Source organism: Microtus oregoni, unplaced genomic scaffold (genome assembly GCF_018167655.1).
Source record: "Microtus oregoni isolate MIOR12 unplaced genomic scaffold, Mior012 000002F_ref0000024, whole genome shotgun sequence".
NCBI lineage: Eukaryota > Metazoa > Chordata > Mammalia > Rodentia > Cricetidae > Microtus > Microtus oregoni.
This window is the reverse complement of record NW_024543061.1, coordinates 1,001,917-1,016,666: the sequence shown is the minus strand read 5'-3', so window position 1 is coordinate 1,016,666 and position 14,750 is coordinate 1,001,917. Positions and strand designations below refer to the sequence as shown.

Below are 14,750 nucleotides of genomic sequence, written 5' to 3'. Positions count from 1 at the left end.
CCATCAGATGTCCTAGCCAAGTGTAGGTGCTGCCAATGGCAGAGCCAGATGCAGCTTTAGTATTCAAGGTAGATGAACAATAAATAGCAAAACAACTGACGATTGCATATTTGTAAGGTATAAATTCCAAATCGCCTACTTGCTGGCTCTTACTTTTTACTAGGCGGGGAAGACTGTTCTCCCTGTAATCTTGGCTTGTTTTCAGGGTCTATTTCTCACTGCTAGCCCAGATGAAACACCAAACCCATGTCGTTTGAATTTGCGCAACAATGCTTTAATACCCAGAGCGCCTCCATGAATAGTCTGTTCTCCCCATTTTCTCTCTGGAGAAAACAGCCCCATTTAATTGATCTAAGCCTGAGGGCTCAGAGGAGTGTGGTGTCCCCTGCTTCTGCCCCTGCCCTTGCAGGAATGTTTACCTAAGCGGCAAAAACACTGCTTGCCAGACACACCATGTTGCTGCCGCAGCCTTAGCAACCGTAGCCAGCTTTTTGTTGTTGTTTACCATCTGGTGGGCCATGCTCCTTTAAGAAACATAAACTCCTTCTCCTCCTCACGGGCCTCAGTCTGTAATCACGCAAGACCTGTCAGCTGCCTGAAGTCGTCCAGAGAAGCAGCCCAAGGAAATCCTAAGAAGAAAAGTTAAAGGCTGGCAGATGGACAGAGGCTTTTTGCATGAGAGTAGCCAGATAGTGCCCAGGGGGCATCAAGCCCTGGTTTTTATTTCTGCAATGGAAGTGTTAGCAGCTGGGATTTGGGAGGTTGCATTCAGAAGGCGTGGAATCGCTGCAAATGGTTTTGCATTTTGGTGAACAGTAGCTCTTAGGGGACACTGGGCTGTTCTTGCAGAGCCCCACAATGAAGATTCAGGAGCATCCCAGTATATCTGACACCAAACAACAGAGGAATCAAGATGCCGAAGATCAGCAGGAGAGCTTTGTCCCTGAAATGCCCCGGTTGGACCTGACAGCCTTATGCGATGAGAAGAACTGGGAAGGTAGGTGATCCTCTGCCTCTGGGGTGGTCTTGCATTGAAAAAACACCATGCATAAGTATATTCAAGGTGTGTGGCTGCATGCCTGTGTGGGTGAGAGTAAGAGCTACGCATGCAGAAGAATCTGGGTTTCTATTAAAAAATTAAAAAAGACCGAACATCCTTTACCAGGCAGCATAGGAACATGCTGTGTTCAGTGTTGCTAAGAGTAATTGCAGTACAAGCAAGGAAAATAGGATTGCTTTATCCTAGTGTCCCCTTGCAGTATGTTTTTAACCCACCAAGAGTGCTGCCCCTGCTTGTAGTATGCTATGGGAAGCCGGCCATAGCACGACCTCATCCACTGTCCCTCATCTTCAGCTGCCCCCTACCAGTCACCCCACATCACTCCCTTCCTGCAGTACACCTTCCAAGTTTTCAAGGAAGATGTTTTCATCTGCTTTACTTCTTTCAAAGTATGCATTTAAAAAATCCAGGTTGACACACTAACGAGAACACTGAACGAAAGCACATCTTTGCTGAAAAGACACGGTTTTAGAATTTTTTTTTTTTTTTTTTTTTTGTCCAGAGATGGCTAGTGAAAACATCAGAAATTTACTTTGAGGAAGAAGTTAGCTTTATCAAAACTGTGTCAAAGGGGGCCCTCCAGCAGTTAAATCAAACCACCTTCTTTATCCCTCTGCCTACACTCAAAGCCAGGTCAGCACCTTACATAGTGTGTTTCTAAAGGCCCCAGCCAGGGAGAAATGGGCTCCTGGCTTCAGAACAGCCGCATAACTTAACATAAGGCCTTAATGGAGAGTCAGAGCTATGAGAATCAGCCCTGCTGGTGCGTGCATTCCCTGTCCCCTATCCAGACCCACTCCTCTTTTATCTAATGGCCAAAGTCCCTCGGAAAAGCCCACATGGTGAAAGGTTGACCTAGTTACTGTCTTGGCATGCAGGGCTTTGTGAGAAAGACTGTTTTATTTCCATTTTGCCTCCTGTAATCTGAGAAACCCGTTCTGCTTATTTTCATATAATTAGGCAGCAGATCCAAAATTTTGTCACATCACCCCAGCTCAAGATATTCGGAGAACAAAAGAGGCCATGGTTGGCTTGCTTCATGTTAAACTTAACTGATCTGTTTCTGGCTATCAACTAGTTTGTCGTTCATTTTTGCCCACTTTGAAATAATCGCATGTCTTTTTAATCTATAAATTCACAACAACCTGCCTTCCCTACCCCCAAAGAGTCTCAGGATGGTCACTGATGTCTAAATAAGAACAAAAGGAAAATAAATAATATATTTGCACTTACGTGATATAGTCGACCTTCTAGCTTTTAAATAAAAAGGAGAAATCGGAGCTAGAATTCAAATGAGGTGCAGTCACATTCTGCTCCTCCCCTGAAATGGATCACACTTTCTTTTATGATTTCTCTTGGTTAATCACAAATTTAAAATTTTCTCTCAAAACACATAACCTAAAAAAAAAAAAAAGAAAAGAAAAAAAATTTAAAAAAAAAAACACATAACCTAAAATAAAGCTGAACATGTTCTCCAGAGTGGTTGAAAGCCACTTTGGAGTTTCTTAGAAATTATCCCGTTACTTTTAAAGCATTTTTCTGCAGAGAATAAAAGTGAGGAGAGACCAGCATCTTCTTTAGAAGGCTGGGCAGGATGTTTGCTAAAAGGTCACTTGTGAAAATACACTTTACAGGCTGCCTCAGGCCCGAGACCTGTGTGGGCAAACTGCCGCTGCCGTTCTGTTCTCCCTTGCACATGCGATTGTTGTTGAACTTCTGCACCTTTAAAATCTACAGGGATTCATTCTCAAGGTCATTTTGACTGTTTGGTTATTGCTCTCAGCAACCGTTTTGCAATTACATATTCTGATTTCCAAATTGCTTTGTGACGGGAACATAGCCAGAAGAACAGTCAAAATAAAGAAGCCAATTTGTGAAGCTAGAGTAATTGACAACAACAAATTTGATGGCTAGAAAATCATCTTATTTAAAGCTTCAGTGGAAACAAAAAGGTGTTTTTCTAGTAGCAAATAACTTCACACTCGTTTAAGTTGTGCACACAAAAGAAAAGCAACAAAATATAAAGATGGAAGCAATAATCACCAAAGTGTACAGACCAATATCCACACTCGGCCTTCAACACCCCCACACCCACTCTGTGGAGGGACACTCTGGGTTTGCGTGCCTGCTCCCTGGCCTGTGTCATTGGTCACAGTCTGAGGTGGAGCCAGGAAGAGTCAGCTGATTTCGGGTGGCATGCATGGCTGTGGCCGGAGCCCTGCACCCTGTGCCTGGGAAATAATGTTCTCTGAGTTCTTAAGCTTAGGATCAAGGGAACAATGAAGGAGATTGAAACAGTAAGTAGATCCCATAGTCTATGGAGTGGAATCCTTGCAAAGTGAACAGAAGTCCCAACTCAGCTTGCTTGTTGGCATATCATCAACCATGCCTTCACATTTTAAGACTAAAATCAGTCAAAGAGTTATTCTTTTTGGTGTAGGGTTTCAACACTCCAAAGTTAAATGGCTACACAAATTAAAGGCACTGCTCTGATACTGAAAGGTAATTAAAATTGTGTAATTAAAAATGTTATTAAGTCCCATGCATGCTGATTTGTAAACACACAGCTATCCTTTTTTGCCCTGAAATTAAAGAGCACTTAGACATGAGAATGGTAGCTCACACTTGTCAATCCAGTGTGGGAAGACAGAGGCAGCAGAATCACAACTTCGGGGCCAGCCTGAGCTATAAAGTGAGATCCTATAGCCCAGGCTGGCCTTGAATCCAATTAAGAAAAGTTAAGCATCTCCTAACTTCTAGCTCATGCCCAAGGGATACTAATCAGGCATCCCATCAAATAAGGTAGATGAAAACCAAACTTTGTGTTTAAATCCTGGCTCTGCTACTTGATCAGCTCTGTGGGCCTCTGTCTCCATTTTACCTTGATGCCATTGTCCTTAAATGGACGTAACAACAACAGCAAATCATAATGCATAATAAATAATATTTATAATTATAAAATAATCATTGTTTTGCATGGATTAAATGAGCTAGTATCTGCTGTCCTCCACATCCTATGGGCACCGTGTAAATATTACTGCTTTTCTCTTGCACAAATATCTCTACTTTTGGGGAAAATTCAACAAATACTTTGTATGAAATTTTCAAAAACTTAATAATTTTTTAAAGAAGCAAAATCAATAATAACGAGGCAGGCCCTCCACATATCGCTAAGTGCTGCCCATCACACAAAGCTCAGTTCGGTTCTTTGTAATAAGCTAGATCCTGGATTGGGAAGTGCTGCCCTTGAAGAGGGAGCAGCTGGGCCCTGGCAGGGTCGTGCTGACAGCTTTCCCTGAGGCACACGAGGAATAGAAGACAGGTAGGGCGGTACATTAGTAACTGATTAAGAAACTATGTGTAGCCGGGTAGTGGTGGCACACTCCTTTAATCCCAGCACTTGGGAGGCAGAGGCAGGCAGATTTCTTTGAGTTCGAGACCAACCTTCAGAGATTTCTGTGAGTTCTGGTCTGCAGAGCAAGATCTAAGACAGCCAAAGCTACACAGACAAACCCTGTCTGGAAAAAGCAAACAAAAGAAAGTATGCATAAATGGGCAAACCCCAGGGTCAGTCACCCCAAAGAGCATTGTTCTTATTGCTTCAAGTTGTCATCCCTGTACTGTTCAACAATTTAAGCAGACCTATTGAGGCCCTGCTTCATAACTTTGCAGATAGAGGTAAAACATATGCATGAGCCTTCAAAATTAAACCTGGGCCTGATACAGCTGACTTCTAAGGTTTCTATTAATCTGATAATTGCAAGAGTTTTTGAACAATTTAGTAAGACTGCCATTGTTCTAAGGTTGAATTTTGGAGCACTAAAAGGAATTTATGAAAGCAATCCCTTCCCCCCATTGTGGCCTCCATCTTTCCAAGTCTGAGATGGACGAGCACCACTTTGAACAGCTGAGAAGAAAGTTATGATGTTGTAACAACAGTGATGACTCTAAATAACATGGAAAAGAAATATGGAAAATATCATCTCCTTTAATTTTGTTCAGATGTCTTATAAATAAGTCATTCCAATAACCAGTTTCTTCTATATAGCCAAGGGCTCCAGCCAGATAAGAGGGCAGCTGTCTCGAAACCCTGCACCAACATTGCTCCGAGGTGAAGGCCTTCCTGTGATGAGTTCATTTCCCGTTATGCCCCTGTGAATTGTGGTGTCTGAATTAGGACGCCTCAGAACCTATTCCTATCCCTGAGATAGCAGGACCACAGCTTTTCTATTTGTTATTTCTGATGACCTGCTATGGTGCCAATGACCTGAATGAATTAATTTTTAATTAAAAAATGGCATGATTCTGTCTAGAGTTCACTGTGAGGGCGCTGAAGGGAGTTTTATTTGAAAATGAAAATGTGCTCATTTTAGATCCTGCTGTGGGAGGAGAATCCAGTGTAACGCCTTGCATCTTCTCTGTTGTCCCTTTGAATACTTTTCTGGCAATACCCTTGTTTCAATGTTCTGGAGCTACTGACTAAATATAAAACCCTTGTCCAGCAGCCATTAGAAATGGCTGCCGACGCATCTTCGTAACTGGCTCTCTGTAAGGCAATGTAAAGCACATACTCTTCTTCAGGGCAGTTTTCTGGCTTCCTGGTTGAGTGAACACTAGCAAATGTAAGCTAGAATATTTCAGACTAACATGGGGAACTGGCTGTATCGATGCCTTAGTATAGGAGATACATACTACATGTCACTGTGTGACTTTCTTAAATGAGGTGCTTTAAATGTGAGGCTCTATGGAAGGGAGAAATGGAGGACACTCACCTAAGTGTTCCATGTTGCAGAAGTGGGGAACTTTCCACTTCTGTTCCATCTGCAGACCAACGATGTCACATTCCTCTTTGTTAAAGTGGAAATTCACAATGACTTTACATCTCTAATCTCTCAACAATGGGTTCAGCTGCCCTACCTATGTGCTTTAGTAGGAAAGTGCAAAAAATTCCTCAGCTGTCTTATTTCCTATTCAACACTGGTAATTCTAGGAAAGGATGTATTTGGATTTTCTGTTTGCTTGTTTTTATTTGTTTGTTTTGTTTGTCATTGAAATGACTACGTCAGGACAGAGACACGAAATGAAGCTACATTAAACAAGAGAACGGACAGACAGCTTCAGGTTAGCTCCCAAGCACCACTCTTTATTCAGTCGGTTTATGATGAACTCATGACCATAGAGAACAAATGCTTGAAAACGCAAAAGATGTTTTCATTTTAGAAAATGTATTCTGCTGGATGAAAATTCAAATTGAGGGTGTCAGGATCAAGAGTAAGATCCTTCTTTTCAAGCTGTATTTCGTTTTTCTTGAGGAATAGAAATGTCAAAGTAACTAGCATGCTCTCACGCCAATATCAACACCATACTTTGTGATATCAAAGCTCCATGCCCCCCCCCCCCCAAAGCAGCTCTCCCTTCCCTCGGTTGTTTATCCCTTGTGGAGCGGCTGTGGTCAGCTGCAGGGCTTCTTTGGCTGACTTAAGCCTCTTCCAATCTGGACTGACTTGATTTTTATCTTAGGAAATAGAAGATGTGGTCTGGACAGTTTAACAGTCTCATCTTCTGCAACTTAACACTAAAGTTTATGTTTCCCGCAGAGATTCCTTTGCCCTGGCTCTCTCCTCTCCTGGAGGTTTTCATGCTTTTATGCTGGTAAAGCTACTCAGTCCTAAACCTGCTAGTTAGCTGATACCATTAGTCCAAAGAATGAGATGTTTGTCTCCTGGCTTAGCCACCCACATGCATTGCCTGATGTTTTGAGCCTCAATAAAAAAGCCTTTTTTTACTTGAACATTTTTATTTTTAAAAAATATTTATCTCTGTTCCCAGATAGCTTGAGTTTCTTTAAACTTTTCAAACCTTGTTCTTTATGACTTAATATTTTAGATGGACCTGCTAATCTTTCCTCTTTTTGCTGTGAAGTCTTCCTGAGTTTCAAGCAGTCATTACTGATGTTTGTAGCTCTGACACATTCTAAAACAAAACCCTGACTTAGAAGTTAGAAGTCAAGAGGGCAGGCCCACTCTTCTCACTCACTGGGGACTTGTACTTAACTTCTTCAGATCCGGTAGCCTTATCTCTCAACAGCCTGGAATCAGTACTTCTCAGACTTGACAACCATGGGGGCACTTGACTCGTTGGGGCAGTTTTTAAGTATGCGCACACTTACGTGTGTGTGTGTGTATAGATGTACATGTGTGTATGTGTTTGTCAGTCTGCTTGTCAGTCGTGCCTAGACCTTCACTTATATACACTGTATTTGGGTTGAGTTAAGGATCTGTATCTTGATGCCTGTTACCTGCTTCCCTGGGTAAGCATGTAACAAAGGTGCGAGGTTTAAGAATGTGGCTAATCTGGTTCTGACATTCTGGGATCATAATCTTGTCTTTCTAGATACAAAGCTTAAGCACATTTATTCCACATAGCTGCATACATTTTCAAGCTTCATAGTTGAAGGAGCAACTAAGTGTTCTCTGGTTCAAACTCTAGGACTCCCAGAATCTAAGGTCATAGCAAGTACTAACTAGCTTTACGGGGATCACTAAGTGGCAAGTGCATTTGAAGTTTTTATGCAGAGTATTACAAGTGGAAAATGGCATGCCATACAAGATCTGCTTTAAAATCTTTGGAATATAGTTTTAAAGCATTTCTTAATATTTATCTGTTTTGTACAGGGCAGGGGGTGTGTTGCACCTGGCCACAGTGAACATGTGGAACTCAGAGAACAACTTGAGAAGTTGATTCTCTCCTTCCACCATGGTTCCAGGATCAAATTCTAAAACGACAAGGGCAAAGCACAGGGAGAAGCATGCTAATCCTGAGTACCATGCAGAGAAGCACAAAGAGAAGCATGCTAATCCTGTATGCTATGCAGAGAGACACAGGAAGAAGCATGCTAATCCTGTGTACCATGAAGAGAGGCACAAAGAGAAGCATGCTAATCCTGTGTGCTATGCAGAGAGACACAGGGAGAAGCATGCTAATCCTGTGTTTTGTGCAAGGAGGCACAAAGAGAAGCATGCTAATCCTATGTACTATGTGGAGAGATGCAGGGAGATGCATGCTAATCCTATGTACCATGTAGAGAGACCCAAAGAGAAGTATACTAATCCTACGTACTATGCAGAGAGGCATGAGGAGATGCATGCTAATCTTGTGTACCATGAAGAGAGACACAGGGAAAAGCATGTTAATCCTGTATACTAGGCAGAGGTACAGGAAGAAGCAGCAGATCCCATGTCCTGGGCAGAGAGGCCCTGGGAGATGGCTTACTAAATGACCCACACAGAGACTGTAAAGTCTTGATAAATAAGATCTCACAAGTCTGACATGGCTCCTTAGTCATCAGAAGAGTCAGAGGGCACGTACACTCTCCCTGACATTCATTCCTCTTTCGGTGGTGCTCCTGATTGGGAAGGTTTCACTCATCTGTTGGGGAAATTGGAATTATACACAATTGGATATACACCTTGAAGGTTGTTCCTTGGGGTAGCCCTAGGAAATTCTGTTTTAAAAGGAAGTAAGCATGAAGATAAAGACAGAGGTGGGCATGAGGTACAGTGGTGATGTCAATTAGATATAGTGCCTACTCTGGACCTCGGGTCTGAATGAGAAACCACTCGGAGGGCAGTCACGCAAAGCATTCAGGGAAACTGGGTAACAATGCTCTCAAGAGCAATGCTCACCTCTTAACCCACATGTATTTTCCAGAGCCCATCCCTTCCTGGCAGCAAGAGAATGTGGACTCTGATGAAGCCCGCCTCTCCCCACAGGCTGGGCGCCTGATTCACCAGCTTCTGGATGAGGATAGTGACCCCATGCTGTCCCCCAGGTTCTATGCCTATGGGCAGAGCAGGCAGTACCTGGATGACACAGAAGTGCCTCCTTCTCCCCCCAATTCCCATCCTTTCATGAGGTATGTTCTATGCTGTTGATGGGCAACTTCCCCAGTCACACCACACTGGACCAGTTGGAATGACTAGCCCACTGACAGCCAGCCCTTTTGTAACAGTTAAGTTGGGAACTTGTGGAGAGACACACCTGAAGCTCTCCGTCCTAATACACAAGCTGAACTGGAATTCCTGCTTATTCATACTTGAGCTGTGACCCAACTGCAGATCTCATTGTGAATTCCAATTAGCACCTCCTTTCCAAAGCTCTGTCAAATGTAACCTGCAAGCTGATAACCCATTTCAGATTGCCCTGATAATGAAAGTGGAAATGAAAGACACACAGGCCTGTTTAATAGTTGGCGTATGTGGGGCGTCAAATCAGAAATGCACCCATCCACCTGGTTTCTACAAAGGGGAGAAGATGGGTCACTCCTCTGTGCCTTACACTCTCAGACCCCAAGCCACTCCCCATAACTACTGGTCGTTCATGGGGCTGCTAACCCAGGCCATGCTCTTTGCAGGCGGAGAAGCTCTTCCCTTGGGTCCTACGATGATGAGCAAGAGGACCTGACACCTGTGCAGCTCACACGAAGGATCCAGACCCTTAAAAAGAAGATCCGCAAGTTTGAGGACAGGTTTGAAGAGGAAAGGAAGTACAGAGTGAGTTCTCCATGGGGTCTCCTCCCACCAACACATCCTTCAGCACGTCAAGCGGTGACTCCAAACCCGTGGGTCACAACCCCCTTGGGGGTAACATATCAGTTAGTGTGTATAGCCGGTATTTATTTACATTATGAGTCCTAACAGTAGAAAAATTACAGTGATGAACTAGCAATGAAATAATTTTATGGTTGGAGTCATCACATGTGAGTAACTGTATTAAAGGGTCACAGCATTAGGAAGGTTGCGAACCACTGATGCAGAGGATACCAGAAGCTGATAAAAGAAGGGAATTTTATTTGTTGAGCTAAAATTTGATTCAAGATTATCTTCTACAGTTTCCTCCTTGCGGGCTCCTTCCACTATTGGCTCTGTCTCATTTTCCCAAGCCAGTGGCAAGAGAGCGTTTTCCATGGCAGTGCCAGTATATGTAAGCCCACAAACTCCTTCACTTTCTGTTCCATTGGCCTCATAAGCTGAAACACACAAATAATAGAAAAGGGGATATGGACGTCACAGGAATCCATGATCATAAAGATTCGTTCGTTTGCCCTTAAGGAAATCTGGGGAAATATCAGAAATAAGCAGTAAAATGTTTACTCTACATTTCCCTTCCCAGCCCTCCCACAGTGATAAAGCGGCCAACCCAGAGGTTCTGAAGTGGACAAACGACTTGGCCAAATTCCGGAAACAGCTGAAAGGTAAGTGAAGTGTGGACCTTCTGGCAAAGCCTGGTGTGCAATAAACCAGGAGACAAACCCCTTGGCCCTGCTGAGTGCCAGCTCTGGGGTGTCCCAGGCCTGAACCCTTCCCTGTTCTCCCAGATCTTTATGGGACACCATCCCAAGACTTTTCATAGTCTCCCAAAACCAGATTGGATAAGATATGAATTCCCCAACATGTCTTCATCGGCACACACTTCTCTTTGAAGGATGGTTTCGCATCAGTGCTTTGGAAGCACTTGTATAATCTAAAGGGGTACTTGCTGGAGTGCTAGAAAGCGGCTCGTCATCAGAGACGAATCTCAAAAGGGTGGGGGCCCGTTTCCTCAGACAGCTTGCTGTAGTTAGCAGCTAGTCCCAGAAACAACTACTTGGAATAAATAAAATGGGGTGTGTAGGTTGGATGGAAAACAGTAGTCAGTGGTTTTAAATCAGCACATCTACGTGCACTAAGGAACTGCAATGAAGCTGTCCAGTTCCAAAATCAGAGCCCAAGCCCCAGTAGCCAAAACTCAGGTGCTAAAAGCTAACACTTTCCAGGAATTAGAGTTTGGGAAACACTTCTGAAGATTCAGGAAGAGAGAGCCCACTAGTTTGGTTTATTTTCTCTTACACTATAATCCAGTACTCTCTAGAAAAAGGAATCATAGCTAAGCTGTTATTGACTTGACAGTTGAGGCAACCTGGGTGAAGCAAACCTCACTGTCATGTATCTCTGTTTCCAAATCTGTCTGCCTAGAGTCAAAATTAAAGATCTCGGAAGAGGACCTCACCCCCAGGACACGGCAACGAAGCAACACGCTCCCCAAGAGCTTTGGTTCCCAGCTAGAGAAAGAAGATGAAAAGAAGCAAGAACTGGTGGATAAAGCCATGAGGCCCAGCGTTGAAGCTACCCTGGAATGTATTCAGAGAAAGCTCCAGGAGAAGCGAACAGAGTCCAGCCGTCCTGAGGACATTAAGGTGTGATGCTCTTAGAGAGCCTGGGGGAATGGCCCATCCTCACCCAGTGCAGCCAATGCAGTGAGAACACAGGTCATGCAGACTGGTGCTGAAACCTTTGCACACTTACCTCCTGGTCAGCTCGCTTTCTAGCCAGGAGATCCTCTCCTCTGCTGTCTCCTGGCGTTAAAGTTTCAAGTTCAGTGAAAGGAGGGAAGAGGACAAGGGACAGGGCAGGTCACACAAATCCCTATGAGCACAAAGATACGTTTTAAAACTTCCCACACATGTACAGAAGCAGGTGGAAGCTGTTGTGTTTCACCTGTGAGTGCTTTGGTTTCTGACTACTGATTGAGAGCAGATCACTCTGTTGACTCTATGACAGAATGAATTTATTGAGGTTAATAGGTGGCTTGACTCTGAGTAGAGGGATTATACGCAAACCTTTCGGAGTGTATAGTCTGGAACAGAGGTTATTGCTGAATGCATTCAGCTCAGTCCATGTCTTCAGTGGGTCTCTCCTACCACGTAGGTGTTGATGACATCCAGGTAGCTGTTGACAATGGTGTTGTGTGCTGTGTGTTCCAGTGGTAGGTCAAGAGGTTCTCATTCCCGTGTAAGCTTTGGACAGAGCATTTTAACCCTTCCGTTAGATGAGCTTCACAAAATAAAGAAACGAGAATGTGCCGAAACGTTTTCCTCACGTTTCATTTCTTCCCTCTGTGTTTACACAGGATATGACCAAGGACCAGATTGCTAATGAGAAAGTGGCTCTGCAGAAAGCCCTTCTGTACTATGAGAGCATCCACGGGAGGCCGGTATGTGATGGACCAAACCTCCTCACGAGGGTCGCTTGTCTGGTTTTGGAAAGTCTCTATATTCTAGTGCCATCCAGGAAATAGTGCCCCTAATAGATGCCTTTTCTTTTTCTAAGTGTTCCGAAGGCTTGGCCAATAGAGTTCTTTCTGTTAAGTATTAGATCTTAAACTTAATTGAATTCCAACAAGTTAGTCTACAACTAAACTTAAATTGCTAATATTCTATTGAAAAGGAAGGGAGGTAAAGGATGGAGGGGAGAGTACAGAGTGCATGAAATTCTGAAGTAAGGGGAAGTCAGCCCCTGTAAGCTGAAGGAGACTCGAGGCTTCCACAGCCATATTATAAAGGGGTTAAACCTGAACGATGTGTCAGTTTCTCCGCACTGCAGGGCACAGACCCCATGTAAAAAGGATTTCTGTCAGTGTGTAGAACCCAAAGTGGGAAGTTCAACTGTAGCTTCACCTTTTTTTATCAGATCAGGAAGCATCTGAGGTTGTTGGGTATTTAGCAAGTGTGTGTTAGGTGTTTCTTGCTAACTCTAGGGAAGCTTTTAGTAAGGCAGGCTTCTGCTCTCCTCCTTGGGGAACTTAGACAGGCTTGTGCTCTCCTCCTTGGGGAACTTAGACAGGCTTCTGCTCCCCTCCTTGGGGAACTCGGGCTTCTTGTCTACTACTTTTCATAGTCTTCTTTTCAGAGAGTTGACAAGAAAAAAATGCAACAACAGCAATTCCTTCAGGCAGGTCTGAGGAAGCATGAAGTTTAGATTCATGGATTTTTATGAAGCCCACAAATACAGGACTCTTCCTCCACTCTGTCGTAACTACTAATTTAATGAATTAATGAAATTAATCATTTCTTCTAAATGATCTTCTCTTTTCAATACAGAAGCTTCCAGAATAATATATTAAACTCTATTTTAAACAAGGCATACTATTAAACCATGTTCTTCAGAGGCTGGGCAAACCCTCTACCACAGAACTATCCCTCCAATCACAGGCTTTGGGGGAGGGGTGAGGACTCTGGGCTTACCTAATAATTAACTAATCCCCAGTGACTGGTACAAAACTTGTCACACAATGTGGGAATATCCACAGAAGGCCTCCAGGCAAGCTCCATGGCATTTTAGTTCTCAGAATATCAGGGTTTTGTTGTTGTTGTTTTGTTTTATGTTGTGTTTTGTTAGTGCTGGCACTCGTGCTGATTCATTTCAGGACTGTTCCTGAAGTAGAAAGATACTAGAACTCTGGGATAACGTTCATGTTTCAGCCAAGTTTGGTTTCAGATTTTTTTAAGGCACTTAACCAAATAGCGAGTGTTCCAGAGTTCATAGATTGTGAAATTGTGTCCTTCTGTCCTGGAGTATTCAGGACCAGAGAAGCAGAACTGAACTGCTGTGAGCAGGAAGAGAGCCTCTTTGCCATGGAAGCTCAGGACCGCAAGTGTGGCGCTTGTGGCCACCAGGGGGCTTCTGTGACACTGTTTTTCCCTTGGCGTAGTTCTTTCCCTTGCAAGGATGATTCTAGCTGGAATATTGACAGAGTCCTTCAAGGGCTTCCTGGCCCGTGCCCCCCACCTGAGAGAGCACACAGCTGCATTCTAAGTGGATCAAACCTCATTGCTGGTGCACGGGTTTGTGTGGCGGAGGGATTTTTGCGGCTGCTGCTGTTGTTTATGCTGTGGACACGGCTTTCAGTTGGGAAGATTTTTTTTCGGTTTGTACCGCATTCCACAGTGCAGATATTGAGCCTCAGAATTGTAGGAACTTAGCTTGGCAGAAACCTGGGGCTGCTTAAGTAAGCCTTTGAACTCTTGGTTGATAGCTACGTATTACAGGTTGTCACGGCAGGAAAAAGAAATTATAGACACACGGAGACATTTACACATATACTGACCTGTAAGCTCAAAACAGATAACGTGAAATCGCAGCTTTGGGGTTGCATAGTAAATGCAACGGTTCTCATTGCCACTACAACCACGTGTTCTCCTCTCTCCTGCTTGCTTGACATTAGATGATCGCAGTGGGGGAAGAGTGTACTCTGTTTACCTGCCTGTTATTAAGAATACAAATTATTAGTTCTTTATCTTGCCTGTCAGATAGATCAAGATTCAATCATCTCCCAAGGTAGAGAACAAATTGTAGAACAAATATTAATGTCATTTATCTCTGATCTCGGGTCTGTCTGCCTCTCTTGGGGTCACAATGCTCTAACTTCCTCAGAAAGAAAGCAAACTTACCTTGATAGATGGCCAATCTGAAAATCAAAGTAGACTTTTATTTCTTAGATATGTGCTATAGTTAACCCTAAACCTAAACAAACACCAGTACACAAAAGGTGCACGTATTTCCAATGCTAAGCTGCCATTTCTAGTCCCCTTATCTCATAAAGTAGACGTTCAGAACTCGTGGCTTTTTCTGAGTGTGCAGATTCCAATTTAACAGGCCATTGGCCCTCAGGATCATAGTCAAACAGTCATGAGCTACACATCTCTTGGCAAAGCTGTTTGCTTTAGCTGAGCGCGCTGCAGATGGGCGTGTGTGACATTCAAAAACAAGTGAGCTTCTCATTTCCTGTGAGCTATTATTAAAGCGTGTCCTTTTCAACAAAGAGTGTTGAAAGTCTTCAAAAATGATGTCACAGAAAAATATAAGAAATAATT

General features: G+C 43.5%; 1 protein-coding gene across 2 annotated transcripts in view; it reads left to right on the top strand.

Moving 5' to 3' along the window:
* The window catches only part of Fam13a (family with sequence similarity 13 member A), an 85,848-nt gene that overhangs the window by 55,835 nt on the left and 15,263 nt on the right, over nt 1-14,750 (top strand). For both annotated transcript variants that reach the window (XM_041640392.1, XM_041640383.1), the window contains exons 8-13: nt 850-997; nt 8,771-8,975; nt 9,474-9,612; nt 10,232-10,313; nt 11,074-11,294; nt 12,008-12,091. In XM_041640392.1, the coding sequence (XP_041496326.1) occupies nt 850-997; nt 8,771-8,975; nt 9,474-9,612; nt 10,232-10,313; nt 11,074-11,294; nt 12,008-12,091 (879 nt within the window). The remainder of the gene's footprint in view (nt 1-849; nt 998-8,770; nt 8,976-9,473; nt 9,613-10,231; nt 10,314-11,073; nt 11,295-12,007; nt 12,092-14,750) is intronic.